Below are 19,985 nucleotides of genomic sequence, written 5' to 3' on the forward strand. Positions count from 1 at the left end.
AACTGCACCGCGTGTATGCAACAGCTGAGGAGGTTGCTTCGGCACGAGGTGGACCCTCTTGCACACACGCCAGTGGCGGAAGGTGAGCAGAGAGACTTCTTTCCGCAGCAGCAGGGAGTGGCCTCTGGACAGTGAAAGTGGATAGGGTTCAGCAGTCTGTGCGCACAAGAGCGCACAGACACCTCCAAGCAGTGGGAGTGGATGAGGTGCACCACCCTTATTGCGCATTACCGAAAAATAAAATTACGCGTGTGCAGTTGTATGTACTCTGCAATTACTAATTCTATACTATCTTTCAGATCACTAAACTTGAGGGCTGCACTATCTCCCGGCACGTGGTTGGAGACACACCGGTAGCACAAAGGTGAGCTGTAAAGATTTTCTCCAGTCTCAACACTCCCTCTCCATCTCTTCCTTTTTCTCTCTCACACTTTCTCTTTTTCTCTGTCTCATTCTTTCTTTCTCTCCTCCTCTCTCTCACTCTTTATCTCTCTCTCTTCCTCTCTCTCACACTGTTTCTCTCTTTATCTCTCTCTTCCTGTCTCTCACACTGTTTCTCTCGTTGTCTTCCTCTCTGTCTCACTCTTTCTCTCTTTGGCTGGCTTCCTTTCTCTCACTCTTTCTCGCTTCCTCTCTCAATCTCTCTCTCTCTTCCTCTCTCTCACTCTTTCTCTCTCTCTCTTCCTCTCTCTCACTCTTTCTCTCTCACTCTTTCTCTCTCTTCCTCTCTCTCACTCTTTCTCTCTCTTCCTCTCTCTCACTCTTTCCCTCTCTCTTCCTCTCTCTCACTCTTTCTCTCTCTTCCTCTCTCACACTGATTCTCTTTCTCTCTTCCTCGTATCTCACTCTTTCCCTCTCTTTCCCTGTCTTCCTCTCTCTCACACTATTTCTCTCTTCCTTGTAGCTCTCTCTTTCTCTCTTCCTCTCTCTCACTCTTTCTGTCTTCCTCTCTCTCACACTGTTTCTCTATCTCTCTTCCTTCTATCTTACTCTTTCTCTCTCTCACTATCTATCTTTCAGATCACTAAACTTGAGGTATGCACTATCTCATGGCACGTGGTTGGAGACCCACAGGTGGCACAAAGGTGCGCTACAAAGATTTTTCCAGTCTCAACACTCCTTCTCCATCTGCTCCTTTCTCTCTCTCACACTTTCTCTGTCTCATTCTTTCTTTCTCTCTCACTCTTTATCTCTCTCTCTTCCTCTCTCTCACACTGTTTCTCTTCCTCTCTTCCTTGTATCTTACTCTTTCTCTCTCTCACTCTTTCTCTCTTTCTCTATGTTCCTCTCTCTCACTCTTTCTCTCTTCCTCTCCCTCTCTCTCTCTCACTCTTTCTCTCTCTCTCTCTCCCTATCTCCTTTGCTGGACGCATGACGCACCATCTTATCTTTCTTTTTGTCTTGCAGGCTGTGAATCAAAAATGGACCAGTGATGACACACCACAGCTGTCCATAGTTTTATTTGTTGTTGTTTTGTTTAAATAAAATGTTTTATATGTAAATCTATACATGACTAAGATTCTTGTTTGTCAAACCGCACAGGGACACTTCCGGGCTCAAGAAGGTTGTTGGGGATATTTTGGTAATGTGGAAAGAGGGTGTGTTACTTGCTGATTTGGGGAGAGGCAGCGTGAAAGGGGTATCTCTCACAGATAGAATTCTGGTATGTTTTCAGCAATGCCTCGTACAGATGCCAGCTGATGGATTGAATCACAAAATGGCTTTTCAATGCTTATGTAGTGTGACTTATGAACAGTTTGCACCCAAGCTCGCAGAAGGACAACTGCGGCTCACAGATGCAGAACTATGAGCCGTCTGCTAAGGGTGGGTGGAATTTGCGAAGTTGACTTTCGCAAATTATCGCAAAATTGCGCAAAATCTCCGCGAGCATGCAGAACTTTCGCGAAGATGCGGAGTTTGCTTTTCCCGGCCGTTCGCAATGTGTTTTTGCGTGCTCGCGGGAAAATATATCTCCAACTTGCCCATGCGGTCGCTAATGGGCGTGGCCATCTTCCTCGCGATGCTTATTTCCTGTTCGCGATCGCAATGACGTGTTAGCGATCGCAAACTCTCGCGGGATAGCGCGACCGGATATCAACAATCCAACATCTTGTGGCTCGCGCGAACGGATAGGAAAACTCGTCGGCGAATGCAGGGACCCGGTAAGTTGTGACCGCGCGCAAGAATGCATTTTTAAAGCGTGATCAAGAAAAAACTTCCGTTTCGCGGCAGGTTGCGAAAGTTTTGACATTTTCGCGCTCTCTGCGGAATGTGAAAATGTCAAAATATCGCAAATTCTGTGAGCGGAACAAAATTTACCACCCAGGCCTACCGTCCGCTCCCAAAGGAACAGCAGCGTAGCCACTCGCAGAGGTACAGGCACAGCATCATACTAGCTCGCAAAGGTAGAGAGCTGCGAGCCAACGGGCTGACTTCTAAGGGCATAGCTGCGAAGTGGTGATGTTGGGCACAAGAAGCGTGAAAGGGTTATCTTCCTACTGCTGTCCTGGAGTGGAAGTCGTACTACCTGGCGCTCACCTGTTTCTCCTTTATTGTTAATAAATCTTAAACCTTAACTGTGTCCAAATCATCATTACACAGAGCTCTGCTATATTAAATTGCCCCCGGAACCTTTCTTTTATATTTTCACTTGATGCGAGGCACAAGATGGTTGCTAACACTTACTGGTTTGAAGTGTCAGCAGCCAATCAGAAGCAAGCTCATGCTCAGCAGTTAGGCACCGTCCATATATATATACATTTTTCCTTTAATATCTCAAAACACTACTGAACGGATTTACACCATTTCTACAAAAGCGAGCTTTCTGGACCAAGACCTTTCCCCCTGCCAATTTTAGCGTAATTTCGTTCAGCAGTTTCAACTGTAGCCTTGTCTAAACTTTCGTATGGAAAATGCATTGAGAAAAAACGTTTTGGGACCACCCTTTTTTCTCAACCCCCCCTTGACCAATCACCCCTAAACTTTCAAGATAGGAGCTGATCAAAAAAGAGAAACTTTTTGGAAAATTTCTTAAACATTCATCAAATGACGCCAAAGTTATAAGCACATGGAGGGCTCCAGGAGAGGGCCCGCGAACACCCCTCCCAACATGAATAAAGCCCTGAGTCTGCGGGGACTCCAGCGGGCCCCGCAGCCCCTGCAATTTGCTTAAAATAAATTGCCCCGAGACCTAGCCCTACCCGGGATCTCATGAAAATAAAACACAGGAACCCGCGAAAAGTTATAAGTACATGGAGGGCTCCAGGAGAGGAGCTGCGCAACACCCCTCCAAACATGAGTAAAGCCCCAGGACAGTGAGCCCCGGGACTGCGCAGACCACCGCGGGGCCGCAGCCCCAGCGAGCTCCCGCTATTTTTTTTAAAACAATTCCTTCCAGACCTAGCCCACCCCGTTGTCTCATTAAACTAAAATGCAGAAACCTGTGACAACAGCGCGAATTGCGCCCATTTTCTTTTTTTAAAAACATTTTTTTGGCCCTGGGGGTCCTTCTGGGACCCCCTGAGCAGGCCTAGGGGGTCAGGGTGTTTCTACCCTGCCCTCTTCTCTTGTTTTCTACCTTTGTTTCTCTGTTTTCTGGTGACTCGCTTCTACCGGCAAACAAGATTGCTGCCAACTCTTCCTGGTTTGGAGTGTTCGCAGCCAATCACAGTGAAGCACGTGCACTGCACTTATGCTCCGCCCAGATATCGAAACTTTTATTTTTCTAATTTCTCAGCAACTACTGAACGGATTTACACCCTTTAAAAAAAGGTCGCTTTCTGAACCAAGCTCTACGTTTCTGCCAAATATTGGGCAAATTCCATTCAGCAGTTCGGGCTGTAGCTCGTCGCAAAATTTCCTACGGAAATTAACATGGGGAAAATGCGTTTTGGGACCCCCTTTTCTTCTCAGCCCCCGCTTGACGAATCACCCCCAAACTTCCAAGATAGGAGCTAACCTAAAAAGTGCAACTTTTTGGAAAATTTCATAAAGATTCGTTAAACGACGCCAAAGTTATTAGCAAATCAAAAAATGTTTTTCCTAGGTTGTAGCTATAACTACCTACTGGCGACCGCCAGTAGGTAATATATATCAAACCAAAAGTCCTTCCACTCTGAAAAGACGTAAGCCCACACAGGTAAGCTGGGTTTCCCGTTTTTATTTCATTTCAGTAAAATGAATGGCGTAATGTATTTCGGCACAGTGGCCTTCTTCAGATGCCTCTTGCCGCTTTGGGATTCACTGTCCACTTTTAAAATACAGAGCGCCTCACTAGGATTGGTGGAGACAGTCCAGCATGCTTCAGAGGGCGGGTAATCCAAACTTGATGTCCTGAGTCCGTTTGCTGCAGAGACACATGCGTAAGTACCTGCCCCAGTGGGCGGTGTCTGCAGCGCCACATCTGAAGCCCTTGCTGCTATGGAGCCAGGAAGTGTTAGTTCTAACCTCAGGGGTGCTTTTCACCAGGCAGTTGCTCATCAAGCCTGCCTTCCTGTATGTAATGCTAGGTGATCGTGACAAATGGGTCCCCAATATCGGTCACTTTTGATTAATGCCCAATTTTTGTTTACAATCTTGCGAATTGTTTTGTGCTGATTGTTATAGGTTAGAATCAATCTTGGTCTGTTCGTTTTCTACCAGTTTGGTTTTTCCAGCTAATGCCAGTGGTCTGCCATGTTCATTTGCTTTGAGTATGGCTTTGTCGACCACTTCTGGGAGATAGCCTCTTCTTAAAAACCTGTCTCTTCAATCTTTCTGTGCAATTCGGCAATCATTATCAGTGCTGCAAATTCTTCTTATTCGTAGCATTTCCTCATAGGGCGTATAATGACATTCACATTATCTTGGAGTTTTTTAATGAGTTGATGGTAAGCAAAATCACGTTAGTAGTGCCTCTAATTAATGTTAACTTGCTTTTGGTGCAATAACCTCAGTTCTTGAGCAACTTTGTCGTGAAAGACATCAATATTGTCTTTCAACATGATAGGGCAAAATGTTGACTTGGGTTTAAAGTTAGTAGGTGATATACTAACTTTATATCCAGTGCCCTGATTAGCAGATAAAGTTACAGTATCAGTACCGTCCTCACCTTGCATTTGTAGTAGGTCCTGAAATAACTCTGCATCACCAGCTGTAAGTAAGGGCGGACTCATATTGTGTACTGTGGGTGGTACTGATCATGCTGATTTATGTAACATGTGAAACTTGCGAAGTTTCAACTCACGCACGTATTTGTACATGTCTATTCTGGTACCCGCATAATCAAAATTACTTTTGGCACTAAAAGATAAGCCTAGTGCTAAAATGTTTGTTTCCTTTTCACTCAGTGATATTTTGGTTAAGTTGACTACCGTTTGTGAATCAAATGTATAAGTTAATGAATCTATTTGCGCCTCCATTGCTTTCGTGTTTTTTTGTTGGGTGGCTTTGTACTCACGTTTGTGTAGTTTGTTACGCCGCCGCCTTGCACCCCGCTTCCTGTTGATGCCTTGCTAGTGTTTGCATTTCGAGCACCAGAACGTAGAGTCTGCCTCCAATCCTGGCGCATGCAATCTAATTCTTGTGCCAGTGTGAACTTTCGAAACCCCAAGCGCTGTGCTCGTTGTTGATCATTATCGGACTCACTTTCAATGTTCAGGCTCAAATCTGAAAGTGACGATGTAGGTGGTATGTCATTATTAACTGTTTGTAATGATGTCGAGGGACTTGGTGTCATTTTCTTAGTCGCTTTCACATTATCGTATTTCCTTGCAAAAGTAAATATTTGCCCGTGTTCGTAATCCAACCTGTCTCGTTGGAATTTATAGGCTTTCATTTTCTTTATTACTTCCTCCTCACGGAGCAAACGTGCTGTCATGTCATCCCGATATTTGGCGGTGCTTGGAGTGATCGGAATCTTATCTATCTCCACATTGAGAGCATCAATTTTGCTTTGTAATGCAACCCGGTCACTCTCGGCGTATTTGACAAGGATTTCCACCAAACGCAGAGAGGACTCCAGGTTGCATTCGTCCCATTCCGATAACATGCGTGGGTCTATATATGTATATATAAAGCATGTTTTGCGGAATGGTTTACAGAGGGACATGATAATACAAACACACACACACATCCACAAAAGAGCAGAGCAATTACTATTGACAAACCAAACTACACTTCTAAAGTTACTACAGCCCTAAAGTTTTCAAAACTGGTGTAATGTTCTCCAGCCCATGTTTTGGGTAGATAGTGCACCACACATGGCAACTCAGAGGTACTTCCTATAGAAAACAGTGGAGGTAGGGATATCATTTTACACCCCATGGGAATTTATGTTAAACTAATGAAATTATTTCAGCATTTAAAAAAATACACATATATAGTAGTAACTTTAGAAGTGTAATTTGTCAATAGCAGCGGTTGTACTCGTTTGTGGATGTGGGTGTGTATTTGTATTATCATGTCCCTCTCTAAACCAATCTTTAAATTTCTTTAGACACCTTTTATTTAGAAGTAAGTTTTCCCCACTTTCAATTTTTTGTATCTATACCACATTTATTACTGACCTCTATACCTAAGTGGGTAGAGATTACCACAAGGAAAAGATAGGAGAGACAAATGCAGATGTCTCCACCTGTAGGTTTGTGAGTAGTATTTTGTTCTATATAGTTAAGTAATATTTAAAGTACTTCAAATGCAGTTTGTGAATTGGGATCATAGTGTGAAATACTAACCATTGTATGTGCATATAATTGTGGAGTATGGGGCATAGCTCGGTTTATACAACCTGTAGATAAAAGCTTCTCATACATGCTTTTCTAACAACTAATACTCCTACCTACCAGAGCATAACTCTGTAGCAGAAGAGTGGGAGACACTTACCAGTTATCATTTTCTCAAAAGAAAGATGCTATTAGCTTTTGGGGATTAGGGACTCCCACGGGTGTGGCCTCTATAATTTGTGGGTAATAAGGCAATGCCTCTTTCATGTGCTCAGACTTAGGTGTTGCAGTTAACTGCATTCCTTATCTCTGCCTTCTGCATCTCTATCCAATGGGTTCACCAGTTGTTCTGATCAATCTGTACCCTTGGATCAATTAATTTTCATCAAATATGATAGGGCTGATTTAACGTTTGGTGGGCGATCCGTTCCTTCTGCCAGGGTGGTGGAGGTCATTATCTCCTGCACTCTGGGAGACTACCGCCCTCCATATTTAAAGATGACCACCAGCCAAGTGATGAGCTCTACCTTTAATGGAAATACCATCACTGTGGTTTCTCTGAAAGCACTGCAGGTTTGGTGCATAGCCATATCTTTCAAGCAGGGGCACATCAAACATTTTTGTTTTTTCAAAATAAACTCCCGGATCTTAAAGTGTATTGTCAATAATGCACAAATAAAATCTGGACTCACCGAAGAGGGGTGAACTTTAAGGCCTCAGACATTCCTGGGCAGTAAGAAAAGAATGCACCAATGGCAATCTGAGAAAAGAGGCCAAAAATGAGGGCCTTGTTCCTGTAGGAAAAGTGAGAAATTTGAGAAAGCATTAACTTGATGTCACATCAGCCAGAGATCCTTCATATACTAATAAGCAACTACTTAGTAATACTTCCTCTCAATTGTTTCTCATCTGACAGCTGCCAAAGACTCAATTTAAGACATGGCTATTGTGAACAGCAATACGCAATACAGGGACTTTTCACTAAATAAAGTGAGACATGATGGAAATAACAAGAGTATACAGGTGATGGAAAGTAGAAAAGGTGCTAGCACCAAATGCTTTGCAAAATTAGCCTCATTGATCAAGGTTTCACCTGGGTTCTGCGGGTATATTCTAGCTCACAAAGACCATTACCTTTTATCAAGGTGACCTGTCTATGCTAGATAAAAGACAGGTTGTAACAGAAACGTTTCCAGTTAGAGCACTGATCTCCAATTGATGTCCAGAACAAAAGTCTTAGATCACAGAATGACCAAATCTAAAACATAGAGGTAGTTTTTTCTTTAACAAATAAGGCAAAAGAACCAACCAGCGAAATATAATGCCAAGAGCAGAGATAAATATCTTCCCAAGACAAGAACTGAATATATCAAAACCTCAGCAAACATATTCAGCTCTTGCTAAAATGTGACTACTCCAATAAAAGTTGAGTGCTCAGTAGAGACGTCCCTTAGACCACAGTTCTTTATTGCTCTTAACAGAAAGAAATCAGGATGACTAACATTGTAGGTCTGTGTTCTAAAAGGTTACCCCAACAGTTGCTGGTCTGCAGAGCATAGTGCAGTTTGCATGCATGGCTCTTCCAACCTCATTCCCTGACTCCATATTGGATACATTTTTTAGGCGAAAGGAGATTGCTTCATTACTGGCTGACACAACTGGATGTAGTCTTTATAGCAACACACAGATTTGTGGACCTTTTGAATGGCTGCATTGTGCATCTTGAAGAAGGAAGCTAACACTGCTTTCATTGAGGTTGAATAAGCTCTAACATGATGTCTACAATCAAGTCCAGAAGATGGCTATTGGCTGCATATATTTAAAGAAAATTGATAGGCTGTGTTGTGAAACGAGCCAATATTCACCAGTCCTGACTCGAACCCCTCATTAGGTGTAAGAATAATGCTTTGCAACTGTTAACCATTGAAGAAGAACTCAGCACAGACCATCCACTCATCCTTGACTGACCTTAATGGGTTCACCTGAAAGAACGAGTTTCTCCGGGTTTTCCTTATCAGCAAGTCCGCTATCTGCACAACGATGATGCTGATGAAAAATGCAGTATACCCAGTCCATTCTTGGTACTGGCGCTGAGAAAAGGTCTGGGAACAGATGGCAGTTGAAATGTATTAACTTCAGTGATCCTGAAATGCCTGCCATGTAAATTAGGTGCAGGCCTTTTGCATTAAATAGCAAATGCAGAGCAAGACGATTGTAAAGCGTTATGTGAACTTTCGATTCCTGCTCTTCTGTCTTTTCTTATCTGCAGATATATCAGTGAATTCATTGTATGCTCTAGAAAGTAAAGGCAAACATATTTTCTTCTTGCAAGTCTTTTAGGCAATGACACAAAGTGGCCTCTACCCTGACATACCTGGGGAAATGGCAATAGTGCCAGTTGAGTGGGGATTACTCAGGTTATCATGCAACATTGCGGAAAATCAGATTTATTGGCAGCTATCTTGGCTTCTGGGTATGGTTGCCGAATGGACTGTAGGAGCTGGGCAGTCTGACTTTGGACTGTCTTTGAGACAATATGAAGCATATGCTCTATAGTCAACTAAGGAGCTCCCAGCTCTGGATTGTGGATCTTCGTTTGTTTTGCTAAGAGAGAAAACGTGCTCCCCTGGAGTATGATGTGTGTAAACAGATCTAGTGAAACATTAAAATACATTGCTCAGGCATTATTCAAACAAATGTTGGCAACAATAGGTTTGTGTTAAAGGAGAAGGTAGGAATATGATTTGACTATACATACCTATAATCCACAACTGCTATAAAATTTGATCCTGATTTCTGATTTTGGGATCAAGCAAGATCCTGAGAGAATTCATGATATTTGGGCATTTATTCAGGGCCACTCTGCGGATCCCCACCCACCACTTCCAGTAATAATTGAAAAGTGCATGCAACATGTTACATGATATGCACAGCATTCTAGACTAGGTTAATGACCTTTTAAACAAACATAAATGTAGCAATGATCAAATACGACCATGATAATTAACTTTAATAGTTATAAATGTATATTTGTTGTTCTCACCCATTCTTGTCCATAGCTGTCTTCTAGTTCGTGAAATGTGGATTTCTCCCAGTCAACTCGCAACCCCACCAATTTAGATGGTAGAAACCCATCCTGTGCATAGAGTGTGAAATAACAGAGGAATGCCCCCACTGATTGAATAATTCCTAAGAGAAAGAAGGAATGTTTGTGTTAGAAATAGAAATGTGAGAATAAGTTACAGAAACACTCACCCATGTTCTATTCTCCAGTGACTCACAAAGGTAAACTATTGAGCCTGTTAATATTTTTCCAGCATTTTGCAATCCATGAATTTGTTTCCTAAAAAGAAAATGTACCATTTACCCAGCATTGTCGACCATCCAGCCCCTGCACTCAGGTTATTCTATCCCACTTTTTATGACTTGAGGATTATTGAGATGGTGTATATGGAGGTTTCTACCCTCTAAATAATAGTCTGTTGCATATTCTTCTGAATGCCTTAGAAAGCTGGAAAGCTCACCGAGTGGCAGCTACTCCATAAAAGAGTTTGGGCTCCGCCCACTCACTATTTCCCAGACAGCTGAGTTTAACATGCAAATATGTGATGCTGTAGCACCCACCAGGAATGTAAATTTACTACATAAGTCCGTGAGGCAAGACTGACAGGCCTAGGGTGCTTCCCCATGCATTTGCAGGGCACACAGTTGTACAGACCTCACTATCCATTTTGAAGGCAACTTGGGACCACATGATCCTATTTAAATCAAATGGGACTATTGGTTACACTTTTAAGATCAATCCTGGGAGCTTGACTGAAAAGCCTAACAAAACAGCAGTGGCGTAGCTACACCTTTTTCTGCCTGTGGCGGTCCTTGTTTTGGCAGCCGCAGGTAAGACCCGGGGGGCTGGCGAGATGACTGATGATTCCTGTGTTCAACGGCCGCAGATATGAGTGGCGGACTGGGAGGCCGTTGCACCCACCTTGTGCCTTCGGGCCGCACCAACTCCCACCCCCCCAATCCCCCCTTTGCTACGCCACTGCAAAACAGTGTTGTCTGGACAAATCCCTCTCGTACTTTAAGGATTAAACCAGTGAAGCCACTGTGGTGGACAAGGCTGCAGCCCTGCAATGAAGGTTGTGTGCATGGGTATTCCTTCATCACCACACTTTTGTACAAGCATCCACATGGGTGTCAGTCTTTCACTGCACTGTGAACTGCATGTGTCTCTTGTGCGCTCTGAGGTATGTAATTTGGTAACCTCAATACTGATTTAAAGGCATAAAAGTGGAGATTAAGATTCCTTCAGTGCCATTAGATTAGCTGATAATGCTGACTGATGGTCCCCCTACCTGCAGTAGTCAGAAGCAGGTGAGCTTTACCCTGATGTGTCTGTATCATTGGAAAGTTTCTGTTGCTCTTTGACATACTTTTTAAAATGTCCAGGCACATCTGGTTATTACTATAAGGCAATGCACCATCTCAGGGTTTTAAAAGTTCTGGCATGAAGTAAAGCTATTGTGTATTTGCAAAATGAAATGCATAAAATGTGAATAAATTCATTGACATAGTACTCGTTCAGCTCTGACAAACAGCTATAAAGTGGCAAGCTTTCTACATAAATCAGTTGATGGCGGGTCTTTCATTTTCCTTTTGTTTTTATCAAATCAGAAAAATCTTTTCCCTTCCTGGAGCATTGGTAAATAATCTTGTTGCCCCTTATGATACTGTCGTTGCCACACTCATGGGGAAATAAATGAGAATGCATCAACGGATTGTACAGGACAGACACTTTCTCTTACTCTACACTGTTCAATGTGAATCACTTAGTAAGAGTAAATGCTAGTTATGAGTACTGAACCTGGCGTCCGTGTGCTCGCAAATATTTGTTCTAAATGTTCCATTCCATTCCAAAAGACTTTATTTCGGTTATCGTGGACCTAAAAGTGCATACACATAAAATGTACACACCAAAATATATGCTATAAAATGGTCTCCTTAAATAGCTATACAAATTAACAGTTTAACAGCGTTAAAGTGAATCATCGGGTTCACAAGGTGGTAGATCTGGGCAATACATATCTGTAACCTCATTCAGCTACCATGTGTATTTCCCGAATATATAACTTTTTTTCGCATGCGTTACTTCGCATGCCGTTGCTACGCGGTCGTTAGTACGACCGCGTTGTTATTTAGCATACCGTTTGTACGCAATTCGGAACTACGAATTGCAGTAAGGGGATGCTGGATGTTGGAATAGTATAATTTACTATTCCAACTCCAGTCTATGCGGATACTAGGGAAGGTGTTGGATTTTAAATCCTACACCTTCCCCCCATTACTGCAATTCGTATTTCCGAATTGCGTACAAACGGTATGCTGACTAACATCGCGGTCGTACTAACGACCGCGTACTAACGGCATGCGAAGAAACGCATGCGAAGTAAATGCCGCTTCCCGTATTTCCCCTATGTAGGGGCCACATGGGACATAAGCAGATGCACATGCAGTTTTATCAATAGTTAAAACTCATTTCATCAGCGAACCTGATGTTAAAACATTAAAGGAGCAAAAATGTGGGTAAAAATATCTACCAATGCGAACAATACAGACTTTTAAGGCCGCTGTGGTGAGTTTAGAAACATCCAGCGAGTACGCCACATCGAGCTAAGAATCGAGATACAGCAAAGACAATGGGCATTTGAATGTCATACTTTAGGACTCTAAATGCCCCCCCACAATGCACAAACCCTAAATTCCTGCACAGTTGGATAAGCCAGCGCTGTCTAGCTGATTTGTAGCCAGGGCAGAAGAAAAAAACATGGAGCTCTGACTCTTCCTTACAGTTACACGAAGGGCACCCTTGTGGTGTCATTTTAAGCATTTGTTCGAGAAAGCAGGGGGTGGCAAGGTCCCAAATCTAAACTGGATGTATAATTTCCTTGAAAAAGTTGGTAGGATGTCATCCAGGAAGAACTGTATTATTTACTCGTCTTTGGTTCTCAAAAATTCAGCTGTCAAGTGTCCTAAGGCTAACCTTTTCTGGATACTTGCCAGTTTGCACATCTTATAAGATCTTACCAGTTCTGAGCTCGAAATTACAGGGCACATTTTCTCAGGTTTACTCCATTAGGTTGATTTACCCAGCTTACAACATACTTCCTTTACATGTACAAACCATGGTATTTTACCTGCACCCGGGAATCTCAGTAGCACCTTTAGCTCTGACCCGTAAATGGCCAGTTCCAGGGTCACCCACAATCTGCGCCAAAAAGTTAAGGGTCTAAGTCCAATCTCATCCCCATTTGGTCTGATTCCTCGATCCAGATGTAGGGAGATGTGGGGAGTACTAAGGGGTAGGCCTTACATCTGCCTCATAAAATTATTCTCTCTTTTGCTCAAGCTACCAGAAGAGCAATGACCCCATAATTCAGCCCTGTACATTGTAGCACCCCTTGCTTGCACTTTATAAATCTCAGCTATTGGCCCAGCTGGCTTGTAGGAGGAGTTTCTATTAAATTTTACAATTCCCCCCACAGTCTCGGCTAGCTTAAGACTTGCTTTGGCCATTTGCGGACCTCACTCCAGATTTTCTGTCAAGGTGTCTGCTTGGTAATCAAATACAGACACCCTCTCAAGCATAGTTCCATTTAAACAAGAGTTAGAACAGGAAGTGTTTGCTGGGTTGAAGACCATAAATTTAGTCTTCTGCATATTAATCTCTAGCCCCCTGTTTTTGCAGAAGGTAAGGAAGCTATTGAGGACCCTCTGGATACCCATAGGCGACTCTGATAGTAAAAGAGGGTTGTCTGCAAACATCATTGCTGGTACCTTTCTACGTGCTATCTACGGGGCATCGTTATCCTTTAGCTCAATGAGTTGGGAGACCATTGCGTTAATAAATAGGCAAAACAGGTTAGGTGCGAGCATGCACCCCTGCCTTCCTCCTCTGTTAACTGGGCGTCGGGAGGTTAGTTCAACACATTTCCCATACCACACTTGGGTGAAGTTGCCTTCATGCAATCTCATAAGCATACACAGGAGGTAGAGGGGGATCCCTAGATCTCTAAGTACACCCCATAATTTAACTCTGGGCCCTAGATCAAAGGCCGTCTTCAGGTCCACAAATATTAGATAGAGACTGCCACCCTCTATTGTTACAGTTTTTCCAATATAAAAGTTGGAGTCTAAATATTTGGTCGAAGGTGGAAAGGTTTTTCCTGAATCTGGCTTGATATGGGATCAAGATTTAATGCTCTTCGATCCACACCTGAAGGCGATCAAGGAGTACCCATGCAAACAGTTTCTGGGTGACATGGATCAAACTGATCAGCCTATAGTTTTTAAAAACTGGGACAATTTCCGCCCCAATCCAGGTTTTCAGGGATCACCATGCCTTTCCTGATAGCATTAAATAATGCCCATAGGTAGGTTCCCCATATTTATGGTTCTGACCGAAAGAAAGATCCCTCGGTAACTTATCTAATCCCGGTGCTTTTCTGAAGGGAAACTTGTTTATTGCATTAGTACTTCAGTCAAAGTGATCCCAGGGCCCTCTTCATGAATGGTCCCTAAGGAGATTATAGATGTTTCATCACCTGGGCTAACTGCTTCCTTTGTAGTATACAGAGCCTGAAAATGTCTCTTCCATATATCTGCTGCTATATTTGGCTCGATGGCTGACTTCCCTTCACTACAGCCTGTTCTGACTATTGTCCAAAATGCCTTCATGTCTTTGTTGGATAAGGCAGATTTTAAAGCATCTCATCTGTCCAGTTCCCAGGTCGTTTTTGCTTGTTGGATGCTATCTCTATACAGCAACCACATTTGTTTAGTTAGGGACCTATCCTTTGCTTTGAAGGAATCTCACAGAGCCTGCTTAGCCTCTCGACAGTTGTCGTTAAACCAAGATCGTTTATCCCCCTTTTTTCGACCTAGAAGATACCTCTGGATAAAATATATCGACCAGTTTAGATGTCAATTTTGCATGCAATTCTGCAATTCTACTGGTGATTAGTAAAATGCCCTCTGTAGTAGTAGCCTCACCCATTTCTAGTAAGGTCGAAATTATTGATGAATATAGTGTGGCCATCTTATTGGGTGTCTGCTGATTTACCCCCCACCTTATTCTTCTTCTGTTGTTAGAGAATACTAATCTACTATCTAGGGAGGTACAGCTAACCGCAGCATTTCCCAAATTATGTATATCCAGTTCCATGGTCAGAGCGTTGTGATCACTGTCATGTCGCAGCAGGACAGCGAAATCAAAGACCCTTTGGCATAGCCTAGTCTCCATTAGGATATAATCCAACAGGGAGGATTGACCTATTCTATTAAATATTAACTTCCCCAGTATATCCAAGTTAGTGCGGCTAATGCACGCACTCAGGGAGTGGGTCAATGTTACTGAGTTAAGCTGGAGTGCCAGCGGGGACCATGCATTAATTGGTTGGATTTGTGAGTCTGGGATTAGCAATCGCAAATCTTCCTCGCTGGAGGTTGTATCACTGGGGTCAGCAAGAGGCTTACATTGACAATTAAAATCCCCCCTACAATCAACCACATATTTGTGGGTACAGTAGGAATAAAGAGATTCAATTGGTCAACGGTCAGGGATTCATGTCTAAGGCTTACTGGTCAAGAATAAACCTTAATGAAAGCTATTTTTAACTTAGGGGTTAAAGTGAGTAGTACACACTGGATGTCATTAGACGGAGGGTTCAGCTGTTCAGATGTATGACCCAAATGTGAACCAACCCAAATGCATCAGCCCCCAGACGGTCTACCCCTTCCCACCGAGGTCGTAGGAACATTGAATGACACAAACCCCACCCTGAAAGAGAATTCCCATGCCCAGATTTCCTGAAACCTTCCCTCGTAACTGTCTGCTTTATTTTGCTCATGTAGACAGTTTTTGTTAAAAGTTTATATTTTTCACATACCATTAGCAAAGATGTTTACTGTGAGTGGCAGGAGTTATTGTGTGCATTGCATACCATACTGGCGAATTTCAGGGCTTTTTTGGGTTTGTGGCTGTGGTTTACTTTTTATGATAGACTGCATTTCCCTGACAACTTCTTGGTCCATGCTACGCAGAGTTGTCTGCACTACCAGGTCAGCGGCAACCTCATCCAGTCACCCAATCAGGGCCTTCAACAAACCACAGCCATGAATGTTTTACTTCTATATTAAAATCGCGAATTTCATAAAAATGTGTGATTTTTCAGAAAACTGCAATTTTATTTTCCTGTTTCTTAACACAAAATGGAAACTGCATGATTGTGATTTTCAGAAAAGCTGTGAATTTAGCTTGGCAAACTTATTGTTTTTGTCATGTTTTATTCCCATTTTCCATGCTTCTAAGTGTCCAAGAGGTACACTTGTGGGGCTGGGTAACGCTCATAGTGCCTCCACTTAGTTGTGGATTTTTTTACCCACTCCGCAAAAAATATGATTTTAAAACAATCACAATTTCAAGGTGGTCATTTTAATGCCCTTAATCATCCAGTCAAATGTCTTAAAAAATCATATCAAAAGCACTTTTTACTACCACTTAGAGTGCAAGTAACAATTACTTTAAACACTAAAACTACTCTTTTAATAGCAACAAGGTTTATTCAATGTGATTTTATCATATTGCACAATTTAATAACTTGCATCACGGCTTTGGTTAAATACCCTTTTGTTAGTACAGGTGGACATGAAAAATACCATGTCATAAACCATATATGAAGATCCACAGAGTATAATATTCATCATGACTCACTCCAAGCTTCCTCTCTTGTGGTCCCTCCACACACTCAACAATGCTGATAAATAGCACATTATGCCATGCATATCTACACATATACTATATATACAAATGTCTAACTTAGATTTTCAAGAGTTCTACGAGAACTTGCATTCAACCATAACCATTAAAACTGAATATTCCACCACTTTGTTTTTTTCTGCAAGGCCTTCAGAGAGTAATGTCTAGGCACTTTACGGTCACAAAAAAGTCTGCAGCTTTGTGACATGGTTATGGTAGTTATTATGGTGTCCATTGCATTTGTAATGTGTCCACAGAGAAGGGACGGGGAACTTTACTTACCAATCTGTACATAGGCATAGAGAGCAAGTTGCTGGTTGACCAGTCGATCTACGTTCTTGCGACGTGGCTTTCTGTTCATTATGTCACGCTCAGCTTTCTCATATGCAAAGGAAACCGAAGGAATCTGAAAAGGTAAAAAGGGGCTCAGTGCCAATCCTAGAATGAGGATATGTCTGATGTCAGACACTTATCACTGAGATCACGACAGTACCATAGCCAACTACTTACAATGTCAGTACCCAAGTCTATGAACAGGATGGTGATTGTGCCTATGGGTAAAGGAACGCTGGCAATGATGTAGATCAGGAAAGGGCAGAGTTCAGCAATATTCTTGGTCAGGGTGTAGCCGATGGATTTCTTAATGTTGTCAAAAATTAGACGACCTGTGATGGAAGAGAGGAGCTTTGAATCCCCTGGATATGGACATCATTAAACAATATGAAAGAGGTTCAAGCAAGTAGAGTGGCATGACCTTACGAAAAAAGGTAGCTTAGGTGTGCAAACATCGAGAAGTGCAAGGCAAGCATTAATGACTCTGCCAAGTTGGTATAAAGATAAAGACAAAAAGGGCTTAGAGGGTAAGCATGGATGATAATTGCAGGTACAAAGACTTAGATGAGCAAGACCTAGAGATGGGCATTTGCTTTGATGCTCTAGGAGTGCAAGAAGGCATACATATAGAACATATGGGATGGTTATAATATTTGAGCATGGGTAAATTGGTAACTAACTGTATGAAGTCAGGATCACAATGTAATTATAGTATATTTGGTAAGACTTTGAGAATGGGTATAATTTCACCCGTCTAAGGGCATTAGCCTTAGCTATGGGCAGGACATACATATTATTACATGGAATGAGACTGGAAGCAATCCCTTAATGGCCTCTCTGTGTGAGCTTTCTGGACACAGTGACACAATGGAGCATGCGGTGTGTCCTACAGAACCCACAAGCACAAAAAAGTAATATCGCCCATGCCACCACCTACCTTCTTCCACTCCGATTACAATGGAAGCAAAGTTGTCATCCAACAGAATCATATCCGCGGCATTCTTTGCTGCATCCGATCCTGCTATGCCCATTGCAATCCCAATATCTGCTTTCTTCAAAGCTGGGGAGTCATTGACTCCATCACCAGTCACTGCAACAACTGCATTCTGAAAGAGAACATGAATTATGGTTGAGAGAGAAAGCAAGAACAAGTCTGGATGAATTACATGCTAAGGTTTCAGTCATTTGAGGATAGGTTCAATTTTGTTAGTGGATTGAAACACCTTGAGCACTGTGACAGTGCTCTATCGTTATGGCCAGGGCCACCGGAACTATGCAATTCTACAGTCGCTGCTTCTTTTCCCGTGATTATAGTTCTGCCGAATTTGCAACATACACCCTCACCTGCTGCATAATATTCTGATTTTAAGCAAAAAAAACAGTTTCTAGCTAAAACTGATCAAAAGTTACTAAAAAAGTGTTGACGTGTCTGCATGCTGTGGTAGGCCCATTACAAAGGTTCACTAGTCACCCTTCAGTTGCTTATTTCTCTTTTTGGTTGCTAAACTGGCATTACTAAAGTGACATTGTTGCCCAGACAGTAATAATGAAGTAATACAATCAAAACAATTTAGCACATTATGCTGCATAATTTGCCTTTTCTTGCAGCATAATTTAGTGAACCCTGCAGCATAATTTGGTGCTCCACGTCCACTTAATACCAGTGCAGTGGCCCTGAATATGACTAACTAAATAAATAGGTTTCAAGATACATTATTATTAGAAAATGTGATATAAACCATGAAGAACCATATATCTGTGAATCGACATTATGTATAAATTGACAATACTAAGCCAATATTTATAATTGTCAATAAACACAAATGTACATGCATGCCAAAGTACGTCTTGGATCAAAATACAGCATAGTGAGAAACAGCAGTACTACTCATAGAATGGTAGCACATAACAATTAACAAATTATGAAGCCTTACACACTTGTCTGAGTATGGGAGCCTTTATCTGAATTGAAGCGTGTTATGCAGACTTCCCAGCAACTATAAACACAGCGCACGCAAACCAAATCTAAAATTCTTTATCTTAAAGTCGAGGCTTACCGTGGCAGTAACTTTAGGCAGAGATATGGGTGCAAGGCACAAACTCATGCCACCTCTTCGGTCAGTAACCCCCTTTTATAAAAGGGTGTGTGGCAGAAGGGTTGGAAATGTATCGTGTACAGTTCTAGAGCTCTCTTGGATTCTAGGTGAATTGAGACCGGAATATTTGCTTATACTGTATCTAAATGTGGGCTCAGTAACCAAACTTTAGTCATAAAAGAGTCCATGTGTACTGAGGATATATATTAGCCTATGCAATTATATACCACAAAAAATCTTATTTACAGGGATGTTAAGGTTACAGACCTTAAATAGGTTACCAGTAAATATAATAAAAAATAAATATATAAACTGAAACACTATTGATAGTACTCTGATTAATGTTCCTAGCTACATTTATTTGGCCTCATGTGCGTTGTGTTTTGGCAGCATAAATTTCAAGTTGTGAATATTTAGAAGTGTAATGCTCATTGAGTGAAATGGCACAAAATAGACTGTGGTGCATGCTTTAATAGGAATTACTATGAGGGACGTGACGGAGAAAGTGGGTGGAAGCAGGAAATGTACTGTGGGGAAGTCAGCAAGGTGAGAAAGAAGAAAGGATTTAGGTACAAAAACAAACATTGCGCTGTGGAATTAATATTTGTTCACCTGCACCTCTCAAAGTTCACCATATTTGCCGGTTAATGGGTTCATTCCTCTTCTCCAAAAGTCTTGGAACTTTGAGGCTATATAAACTTATTTTGCCATACACAGCTACTGTTAGGAAATGTAAGGGGTTCCAAAATTGCAGCATTCATCTGTCTCCGAATCATTATATTCTTTACCAGTCATCATCATAAAGAGATCTTTATTTGGTTTTTAAAGAACCGCAACAGAACACGATAAATTCATTGCAGCACCACGTCAAATCATTCACACAAACACATTGTCAATATTATAGGCTAAAAACTGTCCCACATTCCCCCTACTATTAGTACACATTGCCTTCAGACCAATCAGCCTTCCATTGAATGGGAGGCTGATCAGTCCATAGGAATGCAATTCATCTTCACTTGACAATTCCTGTGAGAAGGTGAG

At 42.0% G+C, this 19,985-nt stretch overlaps 1 protein-coding gene across 1 annotated transcript in view; it reads right to left on the reverse strand.

Annotated features, from left to right (window-relative positions):
* ATP12A (ATPase H+/K+ transporting non-gastric alpha2 subunit) overlaps positions 1-19,985 on the reverse strand; it is a 129,525-nt gene that overhangs the window by 35,723 nt on the left and 73,817 nt on the right. The window contains exons 16-21 of the mRNA XM_085647250.1: positions 17,786-17,954; positions 17,026-17,180; positions 16,798-16,921; positions 9,745-9,890; positions 8,670-8,803; positions 7,394-7,495 (exon numbers count right to left, since the gene is read on the reverse strand). Coding sequence (XP_085503376.1) covers positions 7,394-7,495; positions 8,670-8,803; positions 9,745-9,890; positions 16,798-16,921; positions 17,026-17,180; positions 17,786-17,954 — 830 coding nt within the window. The remainder of the gene's footprint in view (positions 1-7,393; positions 7,496-8,669; positions 8,804-9,744; positions 9,891-16,797; positions 16,922-17,025; positions 17,181-17,785; positions 17,955-19,985) is intronic.

Source organism: Triturus cristatus, chromosome 3_2 (assembly GCF_964204655.1).
Source record: "Triturus cristatus chromosome 3_2, aTriCri1.1, whole genome shotgun sequence".
In the NCBI taxonomy this organism is placed as follows: domain Eukaryota; kingdom Metazoa; phylum Chordata; class Amphibia; order Caudata; family Salamandridae; genus Triturus; species Triturus cristatus.